Source organism: Falco cherrug, chromosome 14 (assembly GCF_023634085.1).
Source record: "Falco cherrug isolate bFalChe1 chromosome 14, bFalChe1.pri, whole genome shotgun sequence".
Classification (NCBI taxonomy): Eukaryota; Metazoa; Chordata; class Aves; order Falconiformes; family Falconidae; genus Falco; species Falco cherrug.
This window is the reverse complement of record NC_073710.1, coordinates 12254749-12276409: the sequence shown is the minus strand read 5'-3', so window position 1 is coordinate 12276409 and position 21661 is coordinate 12254749. Positions and strand designations below refer to the sequence as shown.

The 21661-nt window shown below is 36.6% G+C and overlaps 1 protein-coding gene across 2 annotated transcripts in view; it reads left to right on the top strand.

Annotated features, from left to right (window-relative positions):
- LOC106631514 (transcription initiation factor TFIID subunit 4-like) overlaps nucleotides 1-21661 on the top strand; it is a 146395-nt gene that overhangs the window by 90399 nt on the left and 34335 nt on the right. For both annotated transcript variants that reach the window (XM_055726930.1, XM_055726929.1), the window contains exon 14: nucleotides 10821-10943. In XM_055726930.1, the coding sequence (XP_055582905.1) occupies nucleotides 10821-10943 (123 nt within the window). The remainder of the gene's footprint in view (nucleotides 1-10820; nucleotides 10944-21661) is intronic.

The window sequence follows — 21661 nt, the reverse complement described above, 5'->3', positions numbered from 1 at the left end:
TGTTGACCATATCTGAACGCCAGGTCTGTCTGCTTGTTTCCATTGGCTTGTCATGTTCACTAATTAGGGAACTGCTGCATGATTCACCTTGTTAATTAGAGGGACTTGCACACAAAGGCCCTTCGGGCAGCGCGAGAGAAGAGCCTAGCACTAGTGCCCTGAGAAAGCTACAGCCTGTGAAGTAATTCTTCTCATCTACCTTCTATTTTTTATTTGAAATGAATAAATCATTGAGATTTTCCTTGTGGAGTGAGAATGCAAGAATTCACATCTTTGTAAGATGTAAATTATATGTGATCAATAGAAGGGGATGACTACTGTATTGTACTTACAAGATTCCCTAATATACAACTTGTCAGTGTATGAAAAATTGCTTGAAATATTTTGTCCCCACACTGTGGTATGTTGTTCCCTTGATCTGCAGGAGAAATGAGCAGTAGCGGGTTTGCTATAGTTAAATCTAAAATAAAAAAGATGTAGATTATTTAAATTTCAAGCTTGTTTTGCATCCCCAGTGGAACTTCCATTTTGCAAGTGAACCCCCAGTACTACCACCACAACTTTTAAGGGGGAGAAGAAGGTGGGTGTCTGGCTATTTTTGTTCCTGATATTGCTCTGCCTCAAATCTCACTTTCGAAAAGAGTAGCATACTCGCTATTTTGTGTATTCTTTAGTTGAATATAGTTTCAGAATAAATTAAAATTGTTTTTGTCATGTCACTTAGACTTGATCAAACCACAATCCAGACTGCAAAAAAGGATATTGCGGTGAAAGTGCACAACCAGTCTCTACACTCCACATTTCCCATCTGTTTATGACACTTCAGAAATTAACTTCAATGCCATTCTCTCTAACTATTTGATTAAAATTACTTATTACAGCCAAATGATTTTTAGTAGATTGCTACGTTTGCCTCATTTCCTCAAATGATGCTGGCAGTTTCAAGATGCAGATTTCCCGTAAGAATATTAGAGGACTGGTGTCAAAATCCGGGCATTTTCTTGTGGAATAATCTAGTTAATAAAGGCTCTTACCAGAATTTCTGATTAAATAGTATTTTAAATGCACTTAAGATTTCCGCTACTCTGAAATTTTGTGGTAGTGGCATATAGGCAGAGAAATTTTACCAAAAAATAGAAATAATTATATGGGGAAAATGTTTCAGGCTGATTTGAGATTTTATGGTATGACGTACTGTCGCTCTTCACTTCCACAAAGCTGAGATTTTCCTACGTATATCACATCTTCAATTGACTCCATTGATATAGTCACCAAGAACGCACCTTCCCCATGGTTTTGGTACAGTTCTGGTGTACTGGTTCTTAATTACTTCAGCTTTCCAGTGTGTACCAGAGGTGGGAATAGAAATAAAAATAACAAAGAGGCCATGCTATGCTATCAAAATTCGTGAGGCATGGAGAAGATAGTGCAGATAAAATTCTTGATCGGAGGCTCATGGTACCAACAAAAAGTTGTAGCAACCATGGAAAGTTTTCACTATCCAAGTAGCTGCTGTATTACTCAGGTACAATGTAAGATTTTTTAAAGGGTATTTTCAAAAATGTTTATTTCAGGGAAACTTCACCATCTGAAAAATAGCGCAGTTGATTCATGATCTAGTACAACCTTTAATACAGTGTTACAGTGGACAGCATAGCCTCTGGGAGTTACTACGTGCACTCCATCTGCAACTGTGGGGAACTGCTAGAAAGCTCAGTTGTGAGGTTCATCTGACCCTCATATTTTCCGGTGCATGATTTTAAAAAAGCAAAGCAAATTTTCTGACTTCTCATAGTTGAGTTAGCTCCCACTGTACCAGTGTTTCTTTCAGACTTGCCTAACTAAAACCACGGCTCAACAAGTTTGCGTCCTTTTGTAACTAGTCTGTCACTCTAGACATAACTGTCATTTGTACAGGTTTTCACTGTATTTTATATTCCCTAATCTTCATTAAAGCATCTGTTTTGGGGCCCTCACATAGTGTCTCACATCAGGGGAGAAAGGAGAATATCCTAGAAATCTTGGGAGGATCGTAAACCCCACTTACATTGCCAGAGGGCCTGGGAAAAGATCTTATCCAGTCTTTCTCACCAGTGCCCCAAGAGTGAGGATATTCTTCTGTTGCTTGCACCTGAATTCAGGAGCCTGTGGGTAAGCCATCAAGCTTTTTGACTGGTGTTCTTACTATTCATAATTTATACTGTATGAGTATGTGTCGTTTCCTTTGAAGAACAGCTTGAGAAGATTTGTAATTGTCCATTGTTGCATTGCTCCAAAATAAAATTGAGACGGATAACAAAAACTAAAATAACATATCTTAGGGAAATTTTTCCAGAACTTCTTCTGATCCTATGGCAAGTTACTGGCATCCAGAAAAGTTGCCAGGTCTAGTAATGCTGATCCTGACACATGTCTGTGCCTCAGAAACCATTTGCTCGAATGATCTGGATTTGGCTCGCAAATCTACCAAACACTATTATGGGACCTAAGAAATATAAAGGCTTAAAATAGGCATCTCTCCAGCTTGGAAGAGCCTGGAACTGGTGCTATTGGAGGGAAGTTGTTTGAGGAACAGTATAGCCAAAACCAGACAAAATATGCTGGAGCTCCAACAACAGATTTTGAGGATTGAAGAAATGTAATGATTATGGTTACTGAAAGGACAAAAAAATCCATTGTTACAGAATCTTCAGAGGAATTGGAGGGATATGTTTCTAAAAAAAGTTGTTATGCTTTGTATTACTACAGATAGGAATATGTGCCTTGAGATGATCAGGCAGTTGCAGAAATGAATGATTTTAAGTTAAACCAAAATAGTGCATTGTATTTGGAAAATCAGAAAGGCAACCAACCAAGAAAATACAGAATTAACAAAAAGAAGTTCATAGATACCCATACAGAGCGTTAGTTGATTAAGGGGACTAGTGGAGTAGGAACGTCAAACTATTTGGGGAATAAAATAGTACTAGGGACAAAGTATATTAAAAAAAATACAAGATTTTAAAAAATCACTTTCAAAATTCGTCATGTTTCTGATTTTTTTGTAAGCTATGAGTAAGCTTTTGAAGAGACTTCCAAGAAAATTAAAACTCCAAGTGTGAATATATATATGAATCAGTTCAGACAACATGTGGTCTTGAGTAGTAAGGAGATAAAATTGTAGGTTTGCTGATGATTATTTTAAAAATCACATTTAGCTAGGTAATGTACATGTCTGGAGAAAACTACAATTAAGGCTTTTTCTCAGGGAAAAAACAAAAATGAAAGGCAGGATGCACCTGGCATTTTCTATAATCAGAAGTTCAGTGTAGATTATGTTGAAAGTAATAGGGCAAATGTTAATGGAAAATTTGAGTAAACTTCTGAAACATAATGAAATTAGATGTAATAAACACAAATGTCTATTATAGGAAAGACACTTGGTCAAAAGTACCCCAGTTAGGGTTCCAGAACAGTATTGAGATGCTCATTATTTTGAGAAACATTCATCTTGGGGGGCTGAGATGTTCCCAGCTTAGTCTTTGCCCAGGGTGATTTTTTCCAAACACTGTGCAATAATTTTCGACTCTTGTTAAAAGCGTTTGGGAAAGAAAAAAGAAAAAGAGAAAGAGAGAAGAAAAAAAACCAACACACACCTTTTTCAGTAAAGTAAAATCTTGATCTACTTCAAATAGATGTACAGCCATTGCAAGTGAATGATTGCAGCTTGTACCAAGTTGTGGGAGAACACTTGCGGAGAAGCAGCATGCAGCTTCGTATTGAAGAAAACCAGATATAATTTGGCAGAGCAGTGCATGTTTAAAAGTCTAACAAAGTGTGTTCAGTGTGTGATTTCCTATTACACATGTAAAATTTCTCTGGTGTTGTACTGTTACAGTGACACTCCTAAACGTTAGCTACTTTGGCCCAGTTCCTTACCAGCCAGCGTGCTGCTGCTGTAGGAGTCCTGCTGACCTTTAGAGACTTCAGTAATGCAAAAGAGAGGCGGGAGCATGGCATGGGTGTTCTGCAGACATTATCAGTTTTTCAAGACTCTCTCTCTGAAGTTCAGTGAAGTACCAATCCTTCTTGATCATTGTCCCTGGACTTGTTGAGGTTACTGCCAGCATTTTAAATGAGTTTCATTTTTTAATTGCACCTTCTGTTGTGGGCATCTTAGGACGTGTGTAATGGTGCCACATTTCAAGTTCTCCTCAGCAAAAAAGATGTTTTTCCAGGGGGTGTAATCACTGTCTGAGACTGATAGATCTATGTTGCAGAACCATCAATTAAGACAAGCTTTTCCCAGCATATGACCCTGTTATCAGGAATTAAGCCATCCATCGCAAACAGAATTAGGAGGGATCTCCATTGATGCCTATTGGCTAGAAATCAATGCTGAAATCATTGTTTATATGATCTTGCTTTCATCAAACGTTTCTGCCATTTAGCACTCTCCCTTGCCAATTTCCTGTTTGGTGCTCGTTCCCAGTCGTCTTCATTCCTGATTGCAGTTTACAGTCTTGTCGATATTTATCGCTTCTGTTGTGCTGTTAGCCTCTTCTCTGTCCTCTGTTCTTTTCTTAGGTGGTATTTCTGTACTATGTTGGGAGCTGTAAGTAGCCAAAATCTAGTTCTTTGTGTGCTGAGTTGGCTCTGTGACCACATAAACTTACAAGTCAACCTCTATTCCCTTATCAAATCCTGTATTGACAGCATCTAAGCATACTCGATTACTTCCTCGAGCTCTTTCTTCTTCTTTATCTTTACAATCATCTCTGTGTCTCTGTCACTGAGTTATTTTTCTTTCAGGCCAAAAAATATTCTTCCTTTCTGCCTGTACATAGAAATCTCCTTGACCTTTCTCTCGTGGGATGCCACTCCCTTTTCTCCCTTTTATTTTTCAAGTATTTATATGTAGTTTTGAATTGTTAAGTGTTCCACTTGTCAGCCTATTTTCTGTTCACATTGAAGGAAATTTCTCTAAGTCCAGTTCTTAGCTGCAGCTCAGGCCCATATTTCATCTGTATCTCTGCTTTAAACAAAGCTAATTTCAGTTCATTTAGGGTTTGCCCTCCATTTGGACCACATTTCGTCGCCTTTTCAAGATGCTTTTTCTCGTGCTTTTGAACAAGTCCTGTCTATCCGATGAGTAGTGCAGTGCCTCATTTGCTGCTTGACATTCCCGTTTCCTGTGGATTCAGGTGAGCAGGCAGGATTGGAATGTTGGCATAGCTGATGTTAACAGACTTTTATGCTCACTGAAGAGGAATAATCCTCAATTGACAGTACAGATCACAGCCACTGCTAGGCCATTTAATTTTCTGGGTTGGAGAAGGTGTTCAACTTGAGATCTGTAGTTGTTCATAACAGGCATCCAGCATTTGTTGACAGTTGTCTTTCCAGACAAAATGCATAACGTGAACAAATCCATAGAATTTATTCCTCTAGCCTAACTTTCTTGAATTTACTCTTGGTTTAGTTGCTTTTGTTGAAAAGTGGGAAATAATCTTCACTGTTCTCTGTGGTTATTATGATACTAGTTACAGTAACGGATGGGGGATTTAGTTCTTAAATCTTGAAAATGAAACCATACTCATTCATGAAACAGTCGGTATCTTCCAATTGTGTGGACTGTCACAATGGCCAGTGGAAGTAGAAATCTAAAAAGAAAAAAAAAAATCACTGAGCATGTATTCACACCGTGTATTTATTTGTTAGTGTCTCAATGACTGTTTTCACAATGGCTAGTAGTGCAGAATAGTCTTAAAGTGAAAAAAGGCTTAAAGTAAATGCTTGGTTTCTTGGTTGCGAAATTTATTTGCAAAGCATGTTTTGAATAAATACATTCTTGGGTTTCAGACATTATTAAATCTAGATTTTAAGATCTAATGTTGATATACCAGATAGACATATGGGTGTCGTCTTTGTGGCATATGGCTTGTGGCACTTCTTTCTGAAATACCTAAATGTATCATAACAAATAATGATTTAAGGAAAACAAACTACAATTTTAGCACCTCTGTTGTTAGCTTTACGTTATTAAAATAGTGAAGTAGTGTTCTTTCTGTGGTTTTAATATTATGCCACCATCACAAAGAAGAAAATTTAATTGTATGAAATAATACTGGTGCTTAATTCTTACACTGTACTTTTTCATCAAAGGGTTCTCTTTAACTTAAAGTTGTCATTAAGTAACCAAATACCTCTCCGTAAGTAAATGGCATGCTAAAAATAAATCGGGATCAGATAAGGAGCAAGGAATGGCATCTTATTTGTAAGCTTTTTCTTGTATAAGATACTGGAATATTTGTGTGTGGTTTAGATAAATATTTTGACTTTCAAAAAAGTTAATTGTTGTTGATTAGTGTGGTTCTGAATGGCGCAGTACTTCCTTCCCAAAGAGCCAAAAGTTTAATATGCTTTTGATAAATATATTGGTATCAATTGTGATGAAGGCAAGTTAAAGAATGATATTGCGTCAACAGTCCAGTATGAAAATGAGAGTGTGAATGAATGCAGCTGTCAAACAATTGTGTCTTGTTGGTTGATGTAGTGAGTTAGATTTGTATCTGCTACATCATGTTAATAAACAGGAAATGTATTTGTTTTATCAGGATGTATAGATGTTAATAGGTGCATCATTTGTTTAAATATCCAGAAATTATTAACTGCCTTGGTTAGAAGATAAACTGTATTGTAATACCGGGCTGTTCTGTTACTTTAAAATATAATTGAGTTTGTAAAGTAAGAGGCTTAAGTAGCTTTAGTTTCACAGGTACTTTTAAGAGTAATTTCAGAGCATTGAAGATAGCTACATTTAATTCACATTGTTCTTAGTGCTGAGAATTCAAAGAGTGATTACTTTGGAACTATGTATGCAAAACTGGTTGTAAAGTCATTTCCACTTGACCTAGAGAATATGGTGCAAGAGTATACTGGGGAGAAGAGCCTCCACTGGTCAGGGATGTGCATTTGGCAGCTGGTGGTACAAGAGGTATTTCTTGAAAGCAATCTCTGTTGACACCAAAGCAGAGTAATTAAACGTACATTAATTGCACAACTCCCACAAAACTGTTTGGCTATTCCTAATCTTCTTGCAAGATACCTGCAATAACCATATCAAGTTTTATGACTATTAAAAACAGCTTGTATCTCTGTGGCATTAATTTTTAAAAGCTCCTGTTCAATCAGATGTTAGCAGCCACATTGCAAGTGCAAATGTCTTTATGAAAGGTAGTGTCCCCTTGTTTTGAACCAAAGGCAAGACACTGCTGTGGTGGGTTTTTTTGAACAAAAATTATGATTGGGGATAGTACTTTTAATGAGTCAGATGATAAGGTAGGAAAGAGACTGGTACAGATAATCTGATGTAGTGTATGAAAAACCAGAAGTATGTGACTTGGAGATGGAAATAAGAGGAAGTTGGAACAGGGGTATGAAGAAGCCAACAGTGGTGGTTAGGCTGCTCCGGGATGTTAAATGACATCCAGGAATCTTGTCAAATGTCTTGATAGTTAAGTATCCATAACTACAAAGATGTTTTATTGTAAACAAATCGATAGTTAATAGCGTGTGTACAAAGATGTTCCCTTAAGCCAACTGATGTACACTAACCGCTGCAAGATGAAGGCGTCTCTTGGTAATCAGTATCAGGATTGTAATTTTTTTAATTATTTTAAAATATAATTTTATGATGCTCTGCCTTCAGATGAGCTTTGGAAGAAAAAAACCACCGTTATAATTAATTTCTAAAAGACTGATGAGAATTTGTGTAATTCAGTATCTGTCGAGTGTTTCAGCGCTTCAGCCCTTGTTTTATAACACGTCAGGATACTGTGGTCTTACTGGTGATGCATGTGTTTGATCTGTTTTGTATTTTTTGACCAACATTCATTAAGGTTTACATACGAAGGTTGTTCTTTTCTGCTGTAGTGTCTCAAGGTGTGTACTGTAAAACCAGTGACAGAACCTATATTGTGGTTTTGTACCTGGCAGCACGTTCCTTATTTGTGTTACAGTAGTGTCTATTAGTCCCACAGGGGCTAGGCTGTAAGTAAGGCATGTAGTAGAGGAGGATCCATGTCTGGAGAGCTTATGGGCTAAACAGACAAGCTGCATGAAGCAGGGTGAGAGGCACAGGCAGGGAAGCGAAGGGAAAGGTCTTGCCAGTATTTGCCCGGTGTCAGTAGAGCAGCGCCCAGTGCCTTTGGCTCTGCCTGCCGAGCCAGGTGTCTGTCACGCACCGAATTACAGGTAGTTGAAAATGTTGTGCATTTGTTTGGGCAGTCAGTGCTAGGCTAACAAAGAATATTAATTCTTGTGAAAAATTAATATGTGATATCAAGAACTATCTTGAGCTCTTCTCACTGAATAAAAAAAAAGGGCAAAGAACCTGAGGAAGAAACGAGTGCAAACCCTTCTGCAGAGTCCTGAATCTATTCCATGTGTTCTTGGTAAAACAGCATCAGACACTGTGCAGGTTTCGAAGGGAGAGCAGGATTTCTCCCATTATGTGGAGTTTAGAGAAATGACATGTTTTGCTTTATATTTGCATTTTGCAATAATAGAAAAATACTGAATTGTAGTTGTTAGAGCAACTTCTCAGAGGCACTGTGTGCTTCTATTACGTGTTGAAACAATCACTGTGTATTGCAGTACAGGTAGTACAAAGAGTCAAGTAAGTATTAGCTTACTGTTGGTTTGGAAATGGTGACTTTGGATAATAACCTTTGCGTGGTACCAGTTATCTATCCGACTATATTTCTGACCTGCACCTCCCAGGAAACGAATACTTATTCCAGTGCAAAATTTTTTATTCTGTGAAGCTATCCACTTTACAACTTCGTCTGGGATCACTCTAAGCCAGTTGGCCCTCGCTTAAATATTCATCAGACTTCTGATAATTGTGATAACCCTTATAGGCTGGCAAGCATGGCAAATTAGCAAAAAGATGATTGATCTTTTTTTATATGCAGTTTTATCTTCAACCTTTCCTGGATATATGTTATACTATAGTAATAATTTCTTCTCTAAGGTATTTGCCAGTATCTGGATTTGCACATCTATTTACAGTTGCCTTGAAGCCTCATAATTACAATACAGCTGAAATGTCCATTTTCTTTCCCTGACTACAAATAGGGATCAATCGAATTTTAAATGACTGCTTACGGGCTAGCTTCCGATCATGACCTTTGTAAATGATTAGAGCTCACCACTGTTGCTATCTACCTTGAAAGGGTAAGCGGGCAGGTCTGTCTAACTGGCATTTAATCTGGAAGAGAGCCAAAGATATTTGAGCTAAAAACCTAATATGAGTTGGCAAAGAGAAGTATGTATAGACCTTTGCACTATTATTTAGATATTTTTCCACATTTCTTTTTTGTATTTAGGAGATTCTTGTATCCTGTAGAAAAATGAGATGTGTATTTGTAGATAATGTTATATTGAAGTTATGATAATAAGTGGAGTTACAAAACACATGCCATAAAAATATGAAAAATGGGTTTTCAAACTCTAACTGTACTGAATTTGCTTTTTCTGAAAAAATGAGAACATGTTGTGATGCTAAACGAATAAACCTGGAAAATGCACTAATTAGGATGCATGAAGCAGGCCTGCTTTTTCTAGGCAGAAGTGAATGGAGAAAAGATACCAATGGAGAAAAGATACCATACATCGGTACTTGTGTTGTTTAAACCTCCTTTCCTTTTAACATTGGCCTGGATAGTTCAGGCCCTGCTTGTAAGTGCAGCTCACATGTAAGTAACGGCAGAGACACTTCTATCTAAACTCGTCAGTTCGGTTTTATTTTAATGAAGAATTCTGCCTGTATCATACAGTGTTTTTTATTAACCCTACTGAGGGTTAATAATGCTGCTTCTTGAGAAGTAGTATTGTGTGTGTTTCTGTTGAAGTGGAAACAAGTATGACAACAGCGGGATTAGAAAACAACCACTTCCTCTGAATTTATTGAAGGATTTTGCAAACCCAAAGTTTTGAAATAAAAAAAAAATATTATTAAGAGCTATAAATACTTTTCTCTAATTAAAATCATATGCTGCATTACCTAATCAATTATTCTTGTGTAGAATTGATGATGAGAATATGTATTAAAGTAGTATAGTATTGTTCATGGGAATATGTCTCTTATTAACTCTCTAAAAGGATTACAGTTTATAATGAATAGGCAATCTTACCTCTTCATCATGTGGTGGCCAGAGTATTTTTCTTTATTTTCTGTAGTGTGGTATATAATGCAGCTGGCAGGTTTTTTTCTTAGCGTGAAACTAGTCCAATGTGTTGTTACTGAAAGACCAATGCCAGAAAGCAGTTATGAATTCGGTTTGTAGGGGGGTTTTGTCAGCATTAACTTCTGCTAACATTTAGGTAGTGATGTTTTATTAATTTAGATATGATTATTTTTGGAAGCAAATACCAAGTATATTTGAAATATTCAAAGTAAATGAAAGAAAGTGTTTGAGGTTTTTTGGGGATTTGAATTGGTGTTTACACTCTTCATATCAGTCTTAAACTAGAGGTGTGTAGGGATAGTATAGTACTTATGGGCTAAGGCAGTTCTTAAGGATAAGGGTGGTTTTCCAAAACAGTTACTTGGAAGCAGAAATCCTGTGGAAAGTCAAGAGAACTTCTCTATCTTCATTATTACTCCACTGCAAGGCTGCATACTTGAGCTGCTAAAATGGTATTTCTAGGAACAGTGAAGTACTGTTGGGGATTGCTCATGTGTGACTTTCACCTCATGCTTGCATGTCTGAGAACAACTTTTTGAAGTGACAACAGCTTAAAAACTAAATAGAGGTTTTTTCTCTCTCTAATAGATGCAACAACAAGAACTTGCACAAATGAGGCAGAGGGATGCCAATCTAACTGCATTGGCAGCTATCGGTCCCCGGAAGAAACGGAAGCTTGATTCGCCTGGACTGCTTACCGTAGGAGGAGAGGTACATGTCTATACACAGACTAAGAGAAATTATTATTTCAAAATCTGGTAGGAATAACTAGAGATGCTACATGCTGATAATTTCAGTGAACTGTGTAACTTGGAAAAGGTGATTTAAATGACTAAATTAGGGTTGTGAGTCCAGTTTATCTTGCTGCAGTTAAAATGACATCTTCTCTTAGTTGTATTTGCAAGTGTGAACTTTCAACAGATAACTAAAGAGTATTCTAAAAATAAGCTAATTGTGGTGTGGGTCTCTCCTTTGAACTGTTCACTGCTTTTATACTGGTTTTCTCCTCGACATAACCCAAAGAAAAACAGAAAAAACAGTAAGGCATGAAGGAATATCCAGAAAAACATAACTGTAGTCTTGCTTACAGTTTGGACCAAGAGCTTGTAGTAATACCAGTAAGTGTGGTTTTGTAACAAAAATGTGTTAAAGCTTTTTACGGAATGGCTGGTTGTCCCCTGCAACTGCAAAGATGTGTTTGTAATCATGCTAAATTTTATGTAATTTTAATAAGAATACTGTGCTCTAGAAGTAGAATTGGATTTGTTAGCGTGATTCTCCTGTTATCTTAAGTGGAGAAGTAGCTATACTACACAGTGGAATGCAAAATCGTCAAAAGCGTGAGATATATATATATTAACCAAGGTGGAGAACCAGGGTAACATGGTTGTATTACCTTGCATAACTCTGTAAGAGTACTGTGGTGTTTAGTATGGATATAATAGTTGGGCTTCTTTTGTTTCTCCTAAATATGCCTACACTTTAGGAGTCAAAGTAATTCTCCCCATTATATGTGTGTTCTGAAGAAAATGCAAACATTTTGTTTTTACTAACTGACTAACAGTTTTGGCTCAGACATTTGACTGTCTAAATGCAGGGCATTTCCAAAGGCCTTTTTGTTTCCCATTTTGGATCGCTTTTATCTGACTTTTCTCTCTTTTCATGTGCTAAGATTAGTGCTAAGGAATTAGCTGAGCTAGGAACAGAAGTGAGTCTTGTTTATAGTCTAAAGTTGACTTATAACTTCGGATATGTCAGAGGTGTTCCCATTTTCTGGTCAAATTGGTTTCAGACCAAGGGAGCTTCCTGGGTTTTGTGTTTTCCTGTTACATTCCCTTCCTTTCAGTCTCCCTCCTTGTCTTAAATACAGTAAAAAATCTGTTCTCCTTCATATGCATCTGTAAGAAATCCTGCAGCAACAGGCCAAAAGAAGCTTTCATTAGAAGCTCAACTGTATAGCAATAGCTTTGGCTTTCACACAAAATTAATATAAAAATACTTTGAACCTTCTAATAATGCATGGATCCGTTCAGATTTTAACAAATGTACATTCCCTGCTTGTCTTTTCTTGACCAAAGGAATATTTTCTTCTAAGTATCAGAATTTAATTTTCATTGTGTATTGCCGCTTTTTAAAAAAAGGATCCTTTTGTAAGCTTTTGTAGTTTGATGAACCAAACCATGGCCACCTTCAATGAAACATTTTATTCAGAGCTATATGTCTGCCTGGATTATGGTGAACAGCTCCCCTTTCTCTCTCTCTCAGCTCCTTACTCTCCTGGTATAGTGCTTCAAGGAGACATTAAAGTCTGTGGCAAATTCCAAAGACTTCTGAAAATTTTTCCTTCCTTTTGTTGGTCCCCTAGCCCAAGTTTTGCTGAACTTGTGTTATTCAGTTGACAAATTATCCTTGAAGTTTTCGCCGATATGTGCATTTCCTGGAGCCATGAATTGTGTGGCTCTTCTGCCAGTTCAGACTGAATTGCTCCCATCCCTCTCCTAGCTTCTAACCATCCTGGCCAACTCACATTGGTGCCTGGCTGCAAGCTGGTTTCAAGGACTTGGATACTGTATCTGGATTATTCAATGTCTGCTCTGGGGATAGGATCTAAGGTATTGTAGAAGCTGTGTCATGCAAGTTGGCTGCTAGAAACTCCCTCTGTTACTCTTCTGAGCTACTTATTAGGGCTGCTATACAGAAGTACACTAAGAAATGTTTCACTAAAAAGGTACTGGAAATTTGCATTGTTTGCCTGAGACATCTGATTTCTCTTCTTTGGATTTGTGGAGATTATAAACAACACAGAAAACTATTATAAGACTATGTCCTGTCTTGCAGACATCCCTTTAGCCCAATTCCACCTCCAGATGTTTGATTTCCACTATGGTCTATGACCCTCTGATTTCTCCAAGCAATTTCTAAGCTTCTTAAGTCCTTGCTGCTGATAATCTGTGTTTCCAAGGTCTGACTTGGCAAGAGCTTTCTTGGCCTGCCCTGGTTTTTTGGTGTTGGGTTTTTTGGGTTTTTTTGTCATGACATCCAGTTTTTGTCATTGAAGTTGCTGGTTTCCTCGTTAATCTTTTTGGCATATATGTCTGCTTTTGTTGCAGCTGGGACACTGCATGTTTGCTGATCCAAAGATACGTCATTTACAAATCATCCCACCCCTGCATGTTGCTTTTTTTTTTCCTTTCCTGAACTAACTCTTCTTGATACTTAGTTGCATTGGCCATTTTTTCAATGAGAAGTGTTGGATTTCAATCCAACTTCTTGGTTCAACAGAAATACTAGCTCATAATTTCTCTTTGGAAATTGGATCTTTTTAATAATACCCTTTTGATCTGAGCAGGAGGTCAATTTAGAGAGTAGTGATGGTTATTTTCCTTAAGAGAAAAAGTTGATGGAAAAGCTTAGTGTTTCTGTGATCAAGTACTGTTTGTTGTATACAGAGAAACAGCTCTTATACAGCTTTCATAAATGTGAAAAAGCTTGTGCTCATAATTGCAAATATTTTTCCGCCAGCACTTTGTTCAAGAGTGTTTTCTTTAAACTTGTTCTCTGTCTCACATTGCCAGGGCTTATTTGGACTTCTTTGCTTGTTTTCAAGCCATAGCTGAATCGACTTTTTTTCAGATGGCAGGATTAGCTTAAGTTATCAAGGCCAAGCCCACATTTGCCTCTTCTGTACTGGTATGGCTGGGGTTTTATATTACTTTTACTTTGGCAGAGGGAAAATGAGCAGTTTTGGAATTACGTTATTTTTGCATTGTATATGTTCTTTGATTTGCTCCTCCATGCAGCCATATTAAAAAATCCTTTCCAAAAAATAGGAAAACATATTTTATAGAAAAGTGGATGAGCAGGCACTAGACATCCTCAAATAATATTTCCACCAATTGTGTAGCTAATTTTCAGACTGAGATTACACAGTAGCCTGAGCTAATCTGACTGTGATCACTATGTCAATCCCTAGTAGTGCATTCCCGCCACTACCCTGTCACTGGCTCTGGCTCTTGTTGTACCTGTTGTGCAGTACCCTGTGCTAACCATTCCATTTGACAGTTTGGCAGACAACTAACCTAACAACAACAAAAAGTGAGTAGTTTCAGTTTAGCGTGTTGAAGTAGTTTGGCCTAGAGCCTGGTGAGCACTGGAAAAGGAACTTACAAGGAAGAGACAGCAAACTTGAGATCACCTGCTCTTCATTTGCTTTCCTTTTGGTACCTTTCTTGTCGTCTTGTATTTTAGATAATCTGCTAGAAACACAGCTTCCTCTGTAGCAGCCGACAGCTCATCAGTAATTCAGCCTGCTTATTATTATAATGTGGTTTAGATCAAGAGTGAAAGAGAAGGGGTAAAGAGAAATCAGATACCTTTGGAAGAATTCAGCTTCTCTGCCTTGCAGAGTTGAAAATACTGCCTTTGCAGAATTTTATAGGATTTTTTTTTTCATTTATTTAATGATACTAGACAAAATTATTGGATATCTTTAAAAATTACTGCTTTTTGGAATTTAATACATGATTATCAAGTTTGGTGCTTAGTAATCCTGAACGATGTGCATTTAGCAGCAGTACTGTCTAATTCTTATTTGCTGTGTGGGTCTTGATAATGCTTGTATCGGTACACAGCAGTGGATGGCAAAGATAGGATGATGGATGACATATACAGGAAGGGGAAGACAGCAAACTTTTAAGGTCTTTAGTCTATATCCTTAAGCACGTCTAATGTCAGAATAAAAGTAATAAATTCTGAGTTGCTTTTGTTTATCTTAAGGATTTTGAATCTATTCAGTTCACATTTTCAAACTTTTTTCTTGAATTGCAAGTCTTTTAAGAATTAGGATTAAAAATTGTTTTTGTTCTGAAATAGATATTTTCATGTAACTTTAAGAGTTAAAGCTTTAAGAAAAACCATTCGCCACCACAAGACTTGGTCAGGTAGCTTTACAAGTTAAATATTTGTAGTGCTAAGGTGGCATGAATGCAGAATTTGCATATTGCAAAGTCGCTCATTTTTTACTATGGAATTAAAGTGTAGAGGTTAAATGTAAGTATTTTTCTGTATTTAATAATAATAATAATTAAATAATTTGGCTTTCCATCAAGACCTATGGCTAGTATCCCAAAATACATAAATATAGAGTATATGTTTGAAATATCTGAGGGTATAATTTGTTTAAATATCAAGTGAAAGCCCTCTCCTGGTACTTGCTGGCACAGATGGTTTTTGAATACTGAGCTTCCAAAGGCAGCTTCAGGGCTAGTTCAGTGAATCACCGCTTATAGAAGACAGTCATTTTAGGGATAAGGGAAAAACCTCTTTCTCACATAGTGGAAGAGCAGTCATCTTAAGAATATTCAACAAATTATCCTAAACGCCATGGTCCAAAATTTGCAGAACCATATGTTAGGCCAGCGCTCAAGGGAGATCTGATACTTCGTGTCTTCTCTTATCCAGTGTATTCCAGCCATTATATTAGTCAAGAAAGATAATATTCTGGCAGACCTGGAAAGTCCCAGAACTACTACAGTAAAAACAGGGATGTTTTGTGTAGAGAAAAGCTAATTACTAAAGTGATTGTGAAATGTATTTTGGGTACAAGGCAGCACATTCTTTAATTAAATTCATCTTTTAGATGATATAATTTGAGCATTTTAAAGCTGTTTTCATGTTAAGGTTTTGTATAAAGCATGATTAAGATTCTGGTCTGAGACTTGGAAATCTGTGTTATACCAGAGAATTCCAAATGCAGACATAGAAAAGTTACTTAATATTCCTCTCTAGCAGATCTTTATGCTACTAGTAGTTCCTAATTTCTGTGTGGAAATGTAAGGATGAATTCATTATTATATGGGGAAGCACTTGGTTGCTGTGACATAGTTGGAAAAAAGTACTTTTGGCTACAATATTTTTTTAGTTATCCAGGACTGAATGTGAATAATTTGTTTGCACGCATTACAGCTGCCATTCTCGCTTTCTGCTTGGGTTATTCATAGACATTTCGGCAACCCCTGCAATTATTCCTCAAACCCTTGGTTAATATTTTAACAATATTAAAAAGACATCAGGATACTAGGTAATTTTCTCTTTGGAACGTGTCAGACGTGATATAAAAGTATGATGGAGCTGTCTCCTTGGAAAACCTTGTTTCCTTCCTTTCTTGCACTTTTAGAACAAAAATAGATGTATAGTGTGTCTTGCAGAAGGCTTTGTTATGGAAGGGTGGTACACTGGGTTCTCTCCAAAGTGTCTACTCAAGGAGTATCTTGCAGAGTTAGAAGTTCATGAATCAGCCAACATAACTGTGAGGCATAACGGCTTCTGACGGATCTGAAAGAATTAGAACCAATGAATAGTCTTTTATTTTGGGGAAAACCAACAGTCAGTGGGATTGCCATGCTTTGAGCAAATCTCTAGGCTATTCCCTCACCTTTTTGGAACTAAAACAATTGTATTCCATCCACTTTCAAAGATCCTTGGAATGACTTGTTCTACAACTCAAGTCTCAGCTTGGTCTTCATACTGTATAGCTGGCTCTTGATACATTACTTTTTGTTTTAAGTGGTCAAGATATGTTTAGAAACCACTGGAATCTACAAATCCTTTACACTGGTTAAGCTTGAATTATATGAAAGCAGATACAATAGACCAGAACAGCTTTTGCAAGTGTTAATGGTTGAAGAAGGTAAAGCTTGCTTTTTGTGCTTTTAAACCTGTAGATTAACAGCAGAACAGGAGGAATTTTTATGATTTATTCTATCATTGCCTTTTCAAGCACTCTTTGCTCCATGTGTTGCTGACATGATAGAATGCGGTGGTTGTCTCAGACGTGTTTTGGTGTATTGCTGCTGACAGTTATAATTTCATTTGAGGTATCCCAAAACGATCAGTTAAATATATGGGTTTGAATTTTCAAGGAGACAAAAATTAAGGAATCTGTCCTTATAATTTTTTAATGGAATTACATGGATATTACTTTATGAATCTTGGAAAATCTCAGATATAGCTTCAGCTTCTCTGACTTGTTTTACTTCCTGTTTTCAAAAGTCAAATAAATATTGAAGTAGTTCAGAAGTTAATATCTATTTGAAAAATCAGTCTTATGGAAGATTGTATAGATGGTCTCCTAATAAACAATTGCACCTATTTTTCTTATTCTTAAATAAATAAGAATTTAATTTAAAAATAAATTGCCCCAATGATTAATTTATGTTTTTAATAATTCCGTTTCAAACTGTGTTAGCCCACGATGAACACGTTCTATTTTTTTGTAATTCTAGTTTTATTTTGTGAAACAAGATTTGTGAACATTAATGCATTTTACAGACTTAGCAGTAGAAAGTAGGAAGGCATTAAAGATGATGTGTAATGCTATGTTTACGGTGATGATTAATAATTCTAACTTGGAGTGAATGTATAGAAATACATTTCTGTGCCTGTTGCAGACAAGCAGGAATACAGACAGTGAGTCAGGAGGCAGTAGAACAATTTTGCATGGATCTCAGTTGACAGGAGGAAAAAGCCAGGCAGCAATGCAAGAAAATAGAAAGTGGCTCTGTGCCAGCAAAAACATTCCTTTTTTCTAGTAGAACAGGTTTGCATACTGCATGTATTCCTTTGATCTATGTAACACAAAATATTCTGACAGAGGTTCAATGATATTAATCATTTTTTCCTCATTGGCCAAGACAAATTTGATTTTTACTTCATTTGGAGATGGAAATGGTAGTTGATCCCACCTGACTGCATGTTGATCTAGCACACAGAAGGAGACCATCAGAGCATTTCTTTTTCTGCTTTTCAAAGGTTTCTTACTGGAGTCTTAAGTAATGTTTTGTTTGTTAAAAAAGGAAGAAAAATTACTGCATTTTTTAAAAAGAAAATAATTCTATCAATGTGGTAATGTTAAATACAATCTTTTTATTTATGAGTACTTTATAAATATAGTGTGTGCAGCTTATTAACATGGAAAATGAGAACTTGGCAAAATGACTTCCGAGTAGTTAATAGTTCATCCATTATTTGTCAATCCCTATAGAGGTCTGCTGCTGTTACTGTGAAAGAGTATTGGTTTTCTTTTGCAAAAGGGAGCTACCTTGAGGATTTGTGGGGACAAAGAGGGTATGTGAGCTTGCTTTTTGGTTTTTGTTCGGGTTTGGGTTGGGTTTTTCTGTATTTTCAGTTATCTCCTCCATTTGTCATCCAGATTTTCAGACACTGAAGGATAAAATTTGTTTTGCAGCCTTTTTTTCTGACACTTGCAATTCCAGAATTTTTATTTCTTCTGGCTAAATAAAACTGGTAAGACTAAGAGAAAGAAAGTCTGAAAGGGTCTAGCTGAGGGTTTTTCAAAATTGATTTGAGTCTCTCCATTGACTTCAGAAGATAAGGCCCAAGGTGCTATGACATTTTTAGATGTCAGGGAAAATAATTTTTAAAACCTGACCAGAAAATTTCCAAGGTGTAAGTTTTCAACACATACATGGATTTAGACTTGTATCTTAAAGTGGCAATGTTTCCCTTGTAATTGATACTCCTCTAGAAGAGTCAGATGAATCATCAAATAGATTAATTTCCTTCTCCCTTCCATCCCATTCAGCGCCAGATAAATTTTGTGGATTTTTTTTTTTTTTTTTGCCTGAAAAATATTTTACTGAAGCTAAGGGTTTGAAAAAGTCTAAAGAACTTAAAGTTTATTAGGATGCCTATTCTTGGATATTTTCAGCCTGATTCTTTACAGGAAGTCACGTTGGTCATACAGAGAGTGACAATTAGGGTAACCGTGAATTTAACATTTTAGTTTACCCTGAGCCTTTAGGCAATCAGGCTTGAACTTCAAGGGAATCCTATTGCCAGCTTCTAACGTAAACACCTTAACTAGAAGTACTGAACAGAACTTTTTGTTACTTTACCTGATGTAAATTGTAGAATCAAACCATCATCCAAGTCCTTCTCCACACACTCACCCACCCCAAACAACAGTATCCAAACTTTGCTTCTGTTAAGTCTTGACTATTTCAGAGAGCCACTTCCCATGGATAATTAAATGTGTCTGGGGATCTCTTTTACATTTCATAAATAAGATACAGAGAAAACAGTTTGGAATAATCAGACAAGCTCCTCTTTCTTGAAAATGTGAAGTTATCTGCACAAGCTTTCTGATGTCTTACAGGAGCTCTGTATTGATGCTCCTTAAATGGATCTTGCCACCACTATGTATTATGCTACAGTTGAATGTTGCCTTACATTATTCTGTTGACAAGGGAGAGGTTCTTGAAAAAAAAAAAAAGAAAAAAGAAAAAAAAAAAGCCCAACACATAAACATTTCATTCAGAACTTGCTGTCTTTATGTGTAGTAAAAAATTAGCCCTTCATTTTAACTAGCTTGAATTGGGAAAAAAAAGCTCATTGTGTGAGAGGAATGAAGACAGGCCTTTCATGGTTTTCTTTTACCATATACAAGTCTTCCGAGATTGTACTGTAAATCTGAATGGTTTCTTTATCAGTTTGGGAGTATTTCATGTGTACATATTATTCATATGTATATGTGCACAAATTTTGCAAGTCAGTTCTTTATTACGGGTTTCATAGCTGATGTCGTTATGAAATGACACAGTATCAGCAGTTTGTGGTGCAGGAAAATTAATTGTGATGAACTTTGCTGTACAGTGAAGATGATGTATTTTTAGTCCCTATGATCTTTCTGTATTGTAAGAGTATTTTGACTAGTTTAATTTGGAAATTAATGTTCACACTTCTTCTGCATATGTGGACCAGTCTGCTACCATCCACATACCTCTTTCAGAATTTGGCTGAAATTTGCCAATGATAAAATTTAGAAGTGTTGTTCAAATAATTAAAGTTTGAGCTGAAAGTAGCCTTTCAACTTTGTTAAAAGATTGTTTACAAGTTTACATGAACAGCCTTTCTTTGTAAGAGAGATAGCAAAATGGGTCCTGTTTGGCCACATTCACAACAAGTTAAGCGTTTCAGCTCCAAACCTGCAAGGACATGTGCACATGCTTAACTTTAAGCACAGCAGTTAGTTTGTTTGAAGTTAGTAACATGCCTTGTGTAGAACATTAATTACATGCAATAAGCTTTTTTGGATCGCTATGTATGTCAGTGTTCCTGTCAACCTTCTTGTATTTCCTACTGCGTGAACTTGGGCTTGTGAATTCTTAGCTGATTCTGATGTAGGAAATGCTTTTTTTTTTCCCCCCCTTTTTTTTCAACAATAAAAGCAGGGTTTTCTTTCTAGAAATTGGTATATTGCATGCTCATGTCTCATGTTATTTGACCACAAAAGTCTTTGAGACTATCACTGGGTGTTAAATGCAGGCTTATGAAGTTTCCCAACATATCTTGAATATTACAGGCTGGTATATGGCTTTCAAAGAAATAATATAGTAAAACTATCTGATAGTGGGATCTTCGTCTTGGTGTTCCTTTTGTTACATACTCTGTTCTAGTGAGTGACTAGGAAAAAAGGGGGTTTTGTTTTTGTTTTGCCTGGAGTCAAACAGGAGCATGCTGGTTAAAGGGATTCTGTGGGGGAGTTGGGCTGGAGAGTGCCTGAGGGAACTCGGAGAGACATCTACCACCAGCAGCTTGTCTGTGCTAGCTAATTATAGCTAGGGTACTGTTTACTTTAGTGGTATACTCCTTATTTATTAGTTACTTAGTTACTGCTTGCCTTGAAGTTACAGGCTTGCAGCCAGTTCCTGCAGGGGAGGTGCAATAGGAAGGGAAGGGCATCATGCAGTACTGCAAATCGCAGTGCCCCAACCTTGGCATGTTTTTTTACAATGTTGTGGCTTTTTGTTGTTTTTGTTGTTGTTGTTGTTTTAATATAGACAATGGGAGACGTGGTCAAAAAGCAAAGCAGACAAGCTAAAAAATGGCAACAAGGAAATTTTTTACAGTCTAGAGGGACTGTGGTGATAACATTCTTGTGAGTATCTCCATGATCTATCAAACTAGGTTTTTTCCTTCATTTTCTTCCTATCTTTGGAGTAAAATCTTACTTTTTGTTCTATGTGAAGTTACATTGATTTGAATAAAATTATTTTTATACCTTTTTTGACTGATACCACTTTGCAGGAATCTGGAGTTAATTTTGTAGGCCAGTTTCGCCAACTGGTAAGTTAGTTTCATATTAGCACTTTTCCAAGCGTGAGTGAATCCAAACACATATTTCACATAGTTAACTAAAACTAAGTTAAACTATTATAAAGATTGTGCATGGAAATCCTTGGTCATTTTAAGAGTTCAAGTCCTTAAAAGTCAGACTTCTAGGCCATTGTATTGCTTTGGGAAATCTTACCCTAATTTACCCTCTCGGATTAATGAGAGCTTTGAGCAGGGCCTGTGGATTAGCTATCTGAAGGAGATAGTATAGTAGACCTATTTCCACTACAGGTTTT